Source organism: Gekko japonicus, unplaced genomic scaffold (assembly GCF_001447785.1).
Source record: "Gekko japonicus isolate JY-2015 unplaced genomic scaffold, Gekko_japonicus_V1.1 scaffold313, whole genome shotgun sequence".
Classification (NCBI taxonomy): domain Eukaryota; kingdom Metazoa; phylum Chordata; class Lepidosauria; order Squamata; family Gekkonidae; genus Gekko; species Gekko japonicus.
The window spans coordinates 159,892-172,752 of NW_015174283.1; the positions used below are offsets into that span (position 1 = coordinate 159,892).

At 48.3% G+C, this 12,861-nt stretch overlaps 1 protein-coding gene across 1 annotated transcript in view; it reads left to right on the top strand.

Annotated features, from left to right (window-relative positions):
• Positions 1-423: 423 nt before the first annotated feature.
• The window catches only part of MUS81 (MUS81 structure-specific endonuclease subunit), a 13,070-nt gene continuing 632 nt past the window's right edge, over positions 424-12,861 (top strand). The window contains exons 1-15 of the mRNA XM_015423919.1: positions 424-560; positions 1,595-1,727; positions 4,140-4,285; positions 5,024-5,122; positions 5,368-5,448; positions 5,842-5,930; positions 6,421-6,591; positions 6,947-7,039; positions 8,071-8,198; positions 9,202-9,314; positions 10,289-10,405; positions 10,616-10,711; positions 11,680-11,802; positions 12,136-12,239; positions 12,708-12,791. Coding sequence (XP_015279405.1) covers positions 447-560; positions 1,595-1,727; positions 4,140-4,285; positions 5,024-5,122; positions 5,368-5,448; positions 5,842-5,930; positions 6,421-6,591; positions 6,947-7,039; positions 8,071-8,198; positions 9,202-9,314; positions 10,289-10,405; positions 10,616-10,711; positions 11,680-11,802; positions 12,136-12,239; positions 12,708-12,791 — 1,691 coding nt within the window. The 5' untranslated portion in view covers positions 424-446. The remainder of the gene's footprint in view (positions 561-1,594; positions 1,728-4,139; positions 4,286-5,023; positions 5,123-5,367; positions 5,449-5,841; positions 5,931-6,420; positions 6,592-6,946; positions 7,040-8,070; positions 8,199-9,201; positions 9,315-10,288; positions 10,406-10,615; positions 10,712-11,679; positions 11,803-12,135; positions 12,240-12,707; positions 12,792-12,861) is intronic.

The following is a 12,861-nucleotide window of genomic DNA, read 5'->3' on the forward strand; positions in this document are numbered from 1 at the left end:
TTTAAAGAAGCATCTACAGAAATTGGTCAATGAATGGACAGTATTAAATTCATATATATTTTGTCAAAGCTCCTATAAAATCTAATTATTTAGCTCATTATGTTCGTTTGTTTTTTTCTTCCCTAAAGGGTCGGAATGAAAAGGGTCAATGAAGAAAAACCACACCTAACTAATTCCCCTCCCTGGAGGGTGGGCGCGGCTACTCTTTAGAGTCCTGGCTGGGTGTGGGCATGGGAGTTGCGGGAGGCTTTCAGCCTAAGAAAGGCTTGAGAGGCTGGTGCCTGTCAGCCGCCAGGGGGTGCAGCGCGCATGCCCAAACCAGCCGTGGCCCGCTCTACCCTATTCATATTCAAAGCCCAGCCTTAGGTGACTCTATGGCAAGGACGTTCGACCAGTTCCGGGTTAAAGGGGGCAAGGCGGAAGAAGGGTGGTCCCGCCTTCGGACCATGCCGAAGCGTCGTCAAGAATTCCCAAATCCGTTATTCCGACGCTGGCTGGAAGAGTGGCGTGATCAGGCCGCCGAGCGCGGGCGCTTTAGGCTCCAACGGGCTTATGAAAGGGTAGGCCATGCCTCTTTGCATACAAACCAGGCCCTTCGGATAGCTTCATTGTCTCCTTACCTTGCCTAAACTACATTCAGTCTAGTATCGTCTCATTAGTGCCCTGCCCCCTTTCAAACAGGCCACGCCTGTAATATAAGATTACCTTTTTCGGTCCAAAAAGGTTGATACCCGCATGGTGGAGCCGGGCAGTGCCGGCCTGCTACGGCTCCTTTGGGGTTTGCTGCGTCTTCTGACTGTACCCTCAGGATAAGTTTCTCCCCGTACCTGGATAGTCACCTCCCACCACCCCTCACTTTAGGGATAAGCCACATGTTCTTTTGAAAGTAAGCCCTACCCTGGTCATTGTGCCTCATGGAATAAGTGAAGTCCCGTGGGTGTGCTTATTATCCTCATGACTGCATTTTAGGAGTTAGTTAGATTCGAGTCCAGGAGCAGCTTAGAGACCAACAAGATTTTCAGGTATAAACTTTTGAGAGTCAAAGCGCCCTGTATCAGACACCAAGCTTTGACTCTTGAAAGTATATACCCTGTAAATCTTATTGGCCTCTATGGTGCTGCTGGAATCGAATCTAGCCGTTGTACTGCAGGCCAGCACAGCTACATTATGACACCTGTAGGAGCTAGGATCTCCCCTGACCATGAGCCATCTAAATCCACCCTGACTGAACTGCCACTTTCCTGTAGGCAGAGGAGTCTTGCAGGTGAAACAGATTTCTGTGATGTGGCATAGCCAGAGCAGAGATTGGTCCAATCGCAGCAGACTTAATCTGACACCCTTCTGGCTGCTGATGTTGTTTTCCAGAGGTCAATGCAATGGCAGAACAGGAAAGTAATAGAATTGGCAGATATGACCCTGCCTGCTTCAGTTACAGGGTGTCAGTTACTCCTGCAGCCTTGGTGTTGACTGGAGGAGATGCTACCAATCCTGCTCCCTTCCCTCTCTGCCTGTTGTCAAAGAAACTGGGAAACAGGGAGCAGGCGGGTCAGATTTCCTTTTCCACCTTGCAGTTTGTCCTGCTTCTTGCCCACAGGCGCTGAGCTCTCTCCACAAGTATCCGCTCCCTCTGCGCAGCGGGCGTGAGGCCCGGATTCTGCAGTACTTTGGGGAGCACATTTGTCGCCAGTTAGATGAGCAACTGGAGAAGCATCGCTTCACACAGGAGGGTATGTCATTGGCAGGTGTGAATGTTGAAAGCATGTGGGATCAGAGGCCTACAAAGAGCTCTTCTAAGTTTCTGCTTCCCCCTCCCCAAGAATTTGTTATGTGATAAACTGGTGGTGATAGCGGGAGGCACATTTGTGCGCTGTTTGTGCTGGGCCTGATTTTAACAATCAAAGGGACACTTAGGTAAGAGAAAATGGACATATGAAATTGATGCTCATGGAACCTACTGGCCTATTTAGTTCCATATTGGCTACCGCAACCAGCAGCTGCCCTTCAGGTTCTCAAGCACAGAAAGGTTTGAAATTCTTTTAACCAGGAAATACCCAGTGGTTTGAACCTGCGACTTTCTATGTGCAAAGCATGTGACATACTCTCTCACTAGCACTCAGTCATCCTCAATAATCCCATCGTATGGGAAGAGTTCGTCTTATCTCACCAATACTCCAGCATGATGCTAAAATAAAATTCACAAGCAAGCACTATTCACTCACAAGTTTGCCTTGGTCATGTGTAAACAAATGCAACTGTTGCAGTCTAACCTCATTTGGGTCTGCAAGACTAACCTTTCGTTATAATTGTCTTGCCCCTGTGGCTGTGAAATTAAGCAAGAAAATGGATAAAACTAAGAAAAGACCTCTGTATTTGGAGAGAGGCTGGCGTTTTAGTTGCTTTAGCCCTCTTCAAGAACAAGCAGGAAGAGAGGAATGGAATAATAGTAAAAGGGCTGCACAGGTTGCTTAGTGTGCATTGTGCATGACCCTATTTAGACTGCCCAGACCAGGACTGGTTTTGGAATAGCATGGCGAACACGTGAAGCTGCCTTATACTGAATCAGTCAAGGTCAGTATTGCTTACTCAAACTGTCAGCAGCTCTCTGGGGATTCTGGTGGAGATCCACTGACATCACCTGCTGCTTCAGTTGGAGATACCGGGGATTGAACCTGGGACCTACATGACCGAGCCACAACCCCACCCATAATGGCTGGGGGACAGAGCTACAAATCAGCAAGTACTGGGATCAGATCTCACCTTTGCTGCGAGCTCAATAGATGGCCTTCGATGACCCTTTCAGTCTTAGTTCCCTGTTTGCTGTGTGTGGGGTAATGAGCCTAGCCTTACCGGATTGTTGTAAGGACTGCAACAGGAGAACTCTGTGAAGTGAGACTACTTTGGTTGCCTTGGCTGATGGCATCTGTTGAGAACTAGACAGGGGGAATGTGACCCTGCTAGTACTGCTGGATCTCTCAGTTGCCTTTGATACTATTGAGCATAGTATCTTACTGAACTGCCTCTCGGTGCTGGGAACCACTGTGTTCAGTGGTTCGAAGTCCTGTCTGGGGGGATCAGTCCCAGAAGATAGTGTTGGGGGATTTCTGCTCTGCCCCTTGGTGGTTGGCCTATGGGGTTCTGCGGGGTTCAGTCTTATCCCCCATGCTGTGTAATAGCTGTATGAAGCCATTGGGGAGGTCTTCAGGAGGTCACTAGTATGTGGAAGGAAAGGCTGAAACCAAGACAGAGGTTCTCTGGGTCAGAAGAAAGGAAGACCCAAGACTTGTGATCTCTCTTGTCTTGGATGGGGTTGTATTCCATTTGAAAACCCCGATTTGCAGCTCGGGAGTCTTGCTTGACCCAGCAGTCACCTTTGAAAACTGTTGCAGGGGCTCAGCGTGGTTTTGCCCAGCTTTGGCAGGTGCATCAGCTACACCCGTTCCTGGTTCGGTCAGATCTCGCCACAGTGATCCATGCCATAATTACGTCTAGACAGGACTATTGCATTGTGCTCTACTTAGCATTGAAGAGCATTCGGAAGCTGCAGCTGGTGTGGAATGCTGCAGCTAGATTGATGGTTGGGCCCAGCTCCTGGAGCATGTGACTCTGATACTACGTCAATTACACTGGCTACAGGTCCACTCCCAATTCCAATTCAAGGAGTTGGTTTTGTTCTTTAAAGCCCTACGTGTCTTGGGACCGGGATAGCTGAAGGACTGTTTTCTCCAGTATGTTCCTACCTGGGAATAACAAACCTCAGGGAGAGGCACTCCTGACTGTCTCACGGACCAAAGAAGCTCACCTGGTGGGCGCAAGAGAAGGCCTTTTCAGTGATGATGGAATAAGCTCCCCAGAGAGGTACACCCGGCTCCCCCACTTTTGATCTTTAGGAGGCAACTGAAGACAGTTTTATTGAGGACTGCATTTGGCTAATTTAGTTTTTAATTGATTGGCAGTCCTAATTGAGATTTTAAATTTTGTTCTTCTATGGGGGTTTTTTTGTGTGTCATTGTTGTTTTATTTACATTTTAAGCCACATTGAGTTCCACAAGGTAGAAAGTGTTTTTAAATAAGTAAATAAAAATGAAGTGCTTTGACCCCTGTAATAGTGCTGTTTGAGTGCTGAGTACTGTGAATTTCAGATCTGGCGGCCCCAACTGCCTCCTGGAGTGGACAAGAAGATGGTGACCCTCCCGGCAGCAAAGGCGCACCTGGCAGTGACATCCCAGTACTTCTGCCTGTCCCGTCTTCTACCAAGCCAGACCAGCCTCAAGAACAGCACTTAAAGGTAAGAAGGTGATGTGTTTTCACAGTGTCCTTCATTGTCATTTTATTTAGATTAGCAAAGTTTCCTTGAGTAGTTGTGCAGTGAATCAGCCTTATTCCAAGATGAAAATCCTTCCTTACCACTAACCACTGGAACAAAACACTCCGTTTTTAAAAAATGTAGACTGTAACGGAGTGTTGTGTAACCCAGAAGTTTATGTCCTGCATTTAATGCAAATGAAAGGTATCGCCTCACTTTCTCTTTGCCAGGCCATTCCCAAAACATCAAATGTCTGAGGGACGCACCCCAGGATCTTTTCCTTAAGTGCAGCCATAGAGTTTAGAAAATACTAGAGTGGCACGCAGTCCTGAGTTTCCGGTACCAAAGTCGTAGCTGCCTTTGGTTGTAGGACTGTGGTGCAGATAATGGGAACTGCATTTGCCCTGTATCTCTACGATGCAAGCTCCGTTGGCTACTGCTCACCATGCAAACATACATGTTCAATTAGAAACAGGAAATACTGACTTAAAACTGCATTGGTAGTTTGGCTGTGACCCTTAGGCTGCACACAGCTTCACTGCTGCCTCCCTTTCATGGTCCAGTACTGCAGATCACTTCTAAGGCTGAGCCCTGTCTCAGCCAACATCCCCAGACACAGGCAATGATTGCCATGTGATTGTCACAAGAGAGAATTTTGTGGAGTGGTGAGAGGAGGAGTCCCGGAGGGAAGGCACACTTAATTCTTCTCTCTGCTTTTAGAAAACTAAGCCTGCATCACACCGACGTGCTCGCAGATACTTCCCTGCTCAGCGGTCTGGGGCCTATGCTGTGTTGGTGGCTCTCTACCAGGATAGCATTGTAAGATATGGGCAGCTCAAAGACTCAAGAAAGGCATATGGATATGGGGGGGGGGGAGTCCTCATTTCCACACTCCATCGGGGCCAGTGTGATCCCACTGCATTCGAGTTTGGAGGACTGTGCGTTGTGGACATCTGGGTTTCCCAAGGCTTAGAGGGCTGTGGAGTCTGGTGGGAGAGAGGTCCGAGACAATAGAGCTCTGCATAAAAAAGTAAAAAAGGAATCTGTGCTGTTGCCTTCCTCAGAGACCTCACACTCGTGGATATCTGACAAAGCCGGAGCTGCAGCGAGCGGCCCAGCCACTGTGCGATAAATCGTTCTTTCCGGTGAGTCTCGCAACCAGTCCTTATGCTCCAGAGTGAACATCCACTTGTGAAGCGTCTTTGGTTGCCTCTGCAATGTGATCCCAGTCCACCTTATCTTGACAACCTTCCTCTTCCCTGATTTATATAAGTATATATTGCTCTCAAGTTGCAGCTGACTTCTGGCGACCCCCAGGGTTTTCAAAGTCAGAGAATGTTCAGAGGTGGCCTGCCATTGCCTGCCTCCTGGCCCTGGCATTCCTTGGTGCTCTCCTACCCAAATACTGGCCAGGGCCGACCCTGCTTAGCTCTGAGATCTGTCAAGACAGGGCTGGCCTGGCCTATCCAGGTCAGGACAATATTGCTAACCCATATCCAAAGCTTTGGTGCTCATGTTAATTTTTTTCATACTTGTAGGCCGGTCCTGGGAGTAAGGCCACTGCCTGGTCCGCAGTCAGCACTTTGATTTGCAAGGAGCTAGTCCTCAAGACCAATATCCCGGCTAGGTGAGGGTATTCCACTACAGAGATCTGGGATGAGGCAAAATCTGTAGCCTGAGTTGGTTTATGAGCTTCTGTTATAATCCGTTAATGGGTTCCCAAGTTAAATTCATGAGGGCTAGAAATTTCCTTTAAAAAACCCAAACACATGAAGCTCTCTGGGTGCTAGAAGGACTCTGGCATTCCCAGAAGGCCATGCCATGTTGTAGGGTGCCAATCATCGTGTCCGTGTGGATCAGTGGAGTCTATGATTAAGCCGTGGGGAGGGCTGACCCACCTTTTCTGTCTAGGGGAACCCATTGGTCTGTGTGCCCCTGTTCCTAGTGAACTCTGTCAGTGTGGCCTGCCATAATGGAATTTGGTGCCTGGGATTGGGGGAGGTGGGAAACAGCCGTCCAAACACGGTGCAAGAGAGATGGTGAGAGGGATGATGGGATGGAGGGTCTTGCTGGGCCTGAGTGGAGGCAGCTTTGGCTCATTTGCTCTGCTCTGGCAGGTATTCTCTAACAGAGACGGGGCTAGTCTTGGGCAAGGAGTTGCTAGCTTTGGGAAAGGCGCCTCTTTCGCAAGATGATGACCTCAGACTCCCAGCTGCTGGAACGGAAGAGCTCTTGGTGGATTCGGAGGGCGATGACGTGCAGCGCTCAGACCAAGACGCCTCTCCTGAGTGAGTGGCCTCCCTGCTCTCCGAGTTGCAGGCAGCTGTTCTTCTGCTCAGGGGAGGAGTTCTTCTCCTTGGGTTCAGTCGAATGGCAGAGGTGGTGTAGTTGCCAGAGGGTAGCTGTTGAAGTAAAGACTGTGGCTGGCCGCAGTAAAGTGATAGCTTACCACCTCCTGACTCCCATGAAATTCCGGGAGTTGGCCATGATTTATACTGACTGCACTCTCTTGTTGTAACTAGAGACACAATGCTTGTGGAAAGGAGGAGAATGTGCTATACTAAGATCTCCTTGCAAGATCTCCCACTATAGAGTGGGAGAAGTTCTGCTACTGAACCGGCTGGATTTTTCTTTCCCCCCCAGGGAGCCAAGACCAGAGGCATTTAAGCCCCTGTTTACCTTCCACCCAGGACAGTTTGACGTGATTCTGTGTGTGGATTTCATTGAAACCACAGGGTGAGTAGCAGCCATGATGAAGTGAGGGTGGAAGTGAGGGGAAAGTAATGGTTTGAAGTGGGGTGCTTTTGTAGGATCACACTCTAGTTTGTTGTGGATTTCGTCACCATGGCATTCCAGGGGTTTTCCATTGCCTTCTTATCTGAGGGAGGGAAAAAGACATGATTTGTGTCAATTGAAAAGCAAGCTTAATACTGCAGTGTTGGACTATTCAGTATAGATAGTCAAAGTGCTATTGTGGTTTCTTGGGGTTACTGTCCTTTTCCACTTTGGTCTTTTGTTCTACAAGCTGCTTCTCTTATCAGTTCAATAGGTTTCTTTGCATAAGAACATAACAGAAGCCAATGTTGGATCAGGCCAATGGCCCATCCAGTCCAACGCTCCATCACACAGTGGCCAAAAATATCAGGTGCCATCAGGAGGTCCAGCAGTGGGGCATTCACTTATAGCACCTATTGCTTTTCTGAAATGGCCCTCGATGGTCACTGCTTGTTCTTCAGAGTGGGCCAAAGCACTCCCATTTACTTTCTTTTTTTCTTTTTCGTTTGGTTTGTTACATTGATAATTGCACTAACTTTAAAAAGTTGCAATAAAGGAAAAATAAAAGTTAATGAGCAATTGCTTTGCTGCAGAGGGAAGAACACGTATGAAAGCCACTGCTTCCCTTAGTAAACTTATGCTTAAGAATTAATCACGACCACCAAGAGAGAGCAAGAAGCAGCTAATTAAGCAAATAAGGGAAGTGATTGTATAACAAACGAGAAACATTTGAACAAATTTTGAGTCCAGTGGCAGCTTTAAGACCAACAACCAAGCTGATTGTAGAGAAGGAACAGCTGACCTTTGGAATAATCCTGGTGTGGAAACAATTGCCGGGGCCAGTGCACCCATGGGTGGAACAACCTAGAACTCCCTTACTGTGAAGGCTGGGATTGTTATTTCAGGATAACAACCTTGGGATAAGCATTTCCAGATTTCTGACCACATAAACAAGCTCTAAATAGCTGCTTCACCCTCCCTTTCCCTTTTAGGGGCCCCACATCCCGCAAACAAGACTTCGTGAATGAACTCGAGCGAAACGGTGTGCCTTTCAGCATTCGGAAGCTTCATATTGGAGATTTCCTCTGGGTTGCCAGGGAGAGGCACTCTCCAGTTGCAGGTGGGAGGTGTTTGGATCCTGGCTCCTCTTGAAACCCACCACTTCCCGAGTTGGCAGAGAACTGGAGCCATTTGCTTCTTTAGGTTGTTTTCACTACCGTGGGCTGGAATTCTGTTGGAGGCTTTTTTCCTTCTGGTTCCTAGCAACAACACGACCAGCAGTGCACCCGATGGGGAAAGTTTCCCCTGGCCTGCTTAAGTCACACATGCCTTCTCCGTTGTGGCCCCTACCTTATGGAAATCAGGGTTCCCATTCTCCTGGCTTTCTGCAAACTATGCAAAACTGAGTTGTTCAGGAAGGCTTTTCTATGCAGGCAATAAGGATAGCACTGGACAAAATGATTCACAAAGTTACTTGGACAAATTATTACGGACTGTGGTTCCACTGTCCTGAGTGTTGTAATCTCCCATTTAGTCTGTTTCTGAAACTCCTTTGTATGCAACAGCTACTTTGAGGCCCCCCACTGAGTGTCCTGGAAGGTTGAAATTTTCTCCTGTAGGTTTCTCTGTTTTGTGATGCTTGATGTCAGGTTCATCTCCATTTATCCTTTGGCGTAGGCTTTGACCTGTTTGCCCTATGTAGAGAAGGGCATTGTTGGCATTTAATGGTATTCTCTGAAGTTCAAAGCCATTCTCAGCATAAAACAACACATGATTAAACATGTTCGCAGAGCCCGTTCGCGGGGAGGGCGGGGTAAAAATGCAATTTAAAAAAAAATAAAATAAAGAAAAATTAAGCATTAAAATAAATAGCTTTTTCAACACTGCTGCTGTTTTTCACTAAATCAGCAATCCACTCAAAAGCTTTGAAATCTGATATTGGGAAGAGTTCAATTAATTTCCCCCAGTATGCCATTCCGGAGGAGAGGGAGCAGCTGCTGCTGAAGAAGAAGATCTCCCCACTATGGCCTGGTGGGGAGGCACGGCAAAGAACCCCTGTTGGGAAGATCAGAGCTGGCTTGTTGGGTGTATCGCTGTCCTAACCCTGCCCCCTTGTCTTTCAGGGCAGCTACAACCGCTTACAGCTCGGGAGCTGGTGCTGGACTATGTGGTGGAACGGAAACGGATGCCTGATTTGTGTAGCAGCATCATGGACGGGCGTTTTCGTGAGCAGAAGGTGCTGGGTGACGAGGGGACTGGCAAACGGGCCTTTCGAGGAGCTGGGTGGGATCAGAGATTCCTGGAAACAGGAAAGAGATGCAGGGCTCGGCACCCTGCAGAGTTAATTTCCCTCCAAGACTGTAACCAAGGATTGTACGCAAGTGTGTATGTATGTATGCTCACGCACCCCTCCCCTTTGAAGCTGAATGCATGGCTGGCTGGTCAGTGTCTCTTGTTTTGGAATTTAGCCACTGGAAAAAGCATGAGTGCATGACGAGACTGACTGTAGTGTGTACGTACAAGTATTGCTATCCTTCAGGTGATAATTCCAGATGGGTTGGTCTGTAGTGGCAAAATAAAACAGGAATCCAGTTCAGCTGTGACTCACAAAAGCTTACTATTCATTTTTATTTATTAATTTTATTTACATCCCACTTTTCTCAACCAAGGGGGACCCATAGCGACTTGCGACATCATTCTCCTTTCCTCCACTTTACCCTCACAACAGCCATCGTTAGAGCTGAGAGTGGGTGACGGCCTCCAGGTCCCCTAGTGAGCGGGCATGGCCGGGGGGGGATTGGAAGCTGGGTGTCCCAGATCCTAGGCTGACATTCTGACCACTGCATCAGAGTAGTGAAGGGGGAACTTGCTCTCCTCGTTTCTCTCACAGGCACCACATTTGAGGTAGGTGAGGCTGAGAGAATGTGACTGGCCCGAGGTCACCCAGCAAGCTTCCCTGACAGAGTGGAGAGTCAGGCCTACTTGTCCCAGGGCCACACTCTGACCGCTCTGCTTTGCCGTCTCACTGGAATAAAGGTGGAATAGATTATCTTACTCTCCAAGGTGCCACTGGATCCCTGTTTTATTTTACTGTCTTTTTGGAGGCTACTAACTCGGGAGAGTTAGCACTCTGCTTGGCTCACACACTAGTAACCCAGCCCTGGGCAGATTGTAATCCGGTCCACCTCTTTCTTTTCCACCCTCATCCAGTTCCGTCTGCGACAGTGCGGCATTTCCCACCCCATCTACCTGGTTGAAGACTCAGGCTCTGTGCAGCACCTCAGCCTCCCTGAAAAGACTCTCCAGCAAGCAATCACCAACACTCAGGTACAGACTCTTCCTCTGCCCAGGGGTCTTGCACATGAGCAGGATATCCTTGTTTTGCACTGGAGACGTGGCCCAGAATCCATTGCAGCTTTGGATTCCCATCTCCCTTCCAAGCTGGTCCCTGCTGTCCTTAGGCGCTTGGGTGCTGCTGGAACCTGTGGAGGGAGGCTAGCTACATCTTACTGATCTGACAACTCCCATTTCTCCCAGGTGGTGGATGGCTTCTTTGTCAAACGCACCCATGATATTCGGGAATCAGCTGCATACCTGACTATTATGACGCGTCACCTGACTAAGTTGTACGGGGTGAGTTCTGAGTAGGGGTGTAGAGGGGCCTCACAACCCAGAACCGTGGGTTCTGCAAGGATTGAGCGATTAATAAATCGAAATCGAAAGATTATACTTGAGATGTCATAGATGATGTTTCTTGATTTTAATTTTTTTTTTTTAATGAAATTATGTGAGCATGCCTGGAAGCCACATTTGTGATGAAGCTTCCACGTGCAGAGGTAGTATCAGATGCAGTAGAGAGATCAGTAATGGGGAGGGCTTTTGCCTTCAGAGGTGTTGAGCTGGTCTCTGTTGGAAACAGGAAACGAGAACACATGACTCCCTCGTCTAGCCCACCATGGCAGTTTTTATGTTCTTATCCTGCCTCCCCTCCCCAATACAAGATGCGTAGGGGCAGGTGGAGATTATTCGGTGGTTCTTGTAAGGCATTCTAGACATGCTCTTTAGTGTTTTGCATGCAGATAATAGCTCTGCAATGTTTTATCGATCAAAGGTTTTGGTGCCTTAAACAGGAGCCTTCAGTAAAGTGAGTAGCCCATGTGTTTTTTTCCTTTTCTTGTATTATTTTTAATACTGGTGTTTTCAGAATCCACACGTGACAAAGACTGTCCCAGAAGATGCTTTCTTCCTCTCCCTCAGCAGGGAATTCCACCCTCTGAGCTGCTCCAACTCATATAGTGTGTGCATCGTGCTAAAAACAAAGATTTTTCACCCTTCCAAACCTTTTTTTGGTGCAACTGTATACAGATGCTATCAAATCAGTTCCACCTGAATTAAGATACCTTGCGTTGGGTGGTGACTGTAGCAGAGGAACCTCTCAGCCCTGGCTTGAATAGTGGCCTTCTGGTAGCTCTAGTTTCCTTCCTGGTTGAGAGCAATTAACAAAGTTTATAGAAAGATGGGGAGTGTTAGGAGACCAGGGATTGGGGGTGGAGGGATGCTGTGGTTCCAAACCCACAGAGTGCCTCTTCTCTTTCTCCTAGGACAAAACTCTTCTGTGTTGTACAAAGGAAGAATTGGAGCGAGAGTGCCCCCTGCAGCCCAGGAACGACTCCTGCATGCTCATGACCTTTGCTGAATTTAACGAGGGAGCCATGAAGAACAAGGTTGTTGAGTAGATCATTGTGTAGGTTGTTGAGTGGGAGAACACAGGAGGGCATGTGCATTTAAAGGGGGTGCAGAGCGCCTCTTGGTCAAGAAGTCTACCCCCTAAATACTGAAAATAAGCAAGAAGCCACTTTTTGTTTTTCCCTAGCCCAAATACACACTGCATCTGTTTATAATTCCAGTTTGGAAATTACTCCATTATTTGCCATCCCAGTAACCTTGGTGGGCAGGTCTCAGTCTTCCCCTTTCCTAGTCTGGAGAGAGAAGTGGGGATTTCAGCGAGAGGAATCTGCCCATCCTTACCCCTACCTTTCCTCTCCTTCCACCTCCAGCCCCAGACAGTGAACGAGGTCTTTGCTCGGCAGCTCATGCAGATCAGTGGCATCAGTGGAGAGAAAGCAGCTGCCATCCTGGAGCGGTACAAGACACCAGCCAGGTACCAGTCGTGATGGGGCGCTCTGCTTTCCTTTACCTTTTCAGGCAGGCGCTAATGGACTAGTGGCACAATGACGCTATACATGGCGCCGAAGAGGGCAACCAAAATCATCCACGAGGGTGGAACACCTTCCTTACAAAGGCCACCCAACTATAAGGCAGCCGCTTCAGGGAAGGGATGTTGGGTGCCATCAAGCGACTCATAGAGGCCAATCCTGGGCTTTTTACTTAGGGGGAGTGGGGAGTGCTGAGCTGGATGGATCTTTTGGGTTGATCCAGAAAGGCAGTTCTTTGGGGCTCAGGGGTAACCCCCCCCCAGCAAGGGAGAGCTTCCATTCCGGCTGAAAATCATCTCCCATGGAGGTAATTCCACATGACAAGCACCTTCTCTTTCCCACCGATAAAAACCTTGTCTTATAAAAAAAAAAAGGTGGGACTAAAGCTGTTTATTTTCTCCCTCTCCCTGCAGCCTTCTGGCTGCCTATGCTGCCTGCAAAACTGCATCGGAGAAAGAGCAGCTGCTCAGCGGCATCAGATGCGGCAAGCTGCAGAGGTGAGCGGTGGAGCTTTGTGGTCTCTTCTCCCTCCCCCCATACCCAGTTCTGTGCTTTTCTCTCCAGACA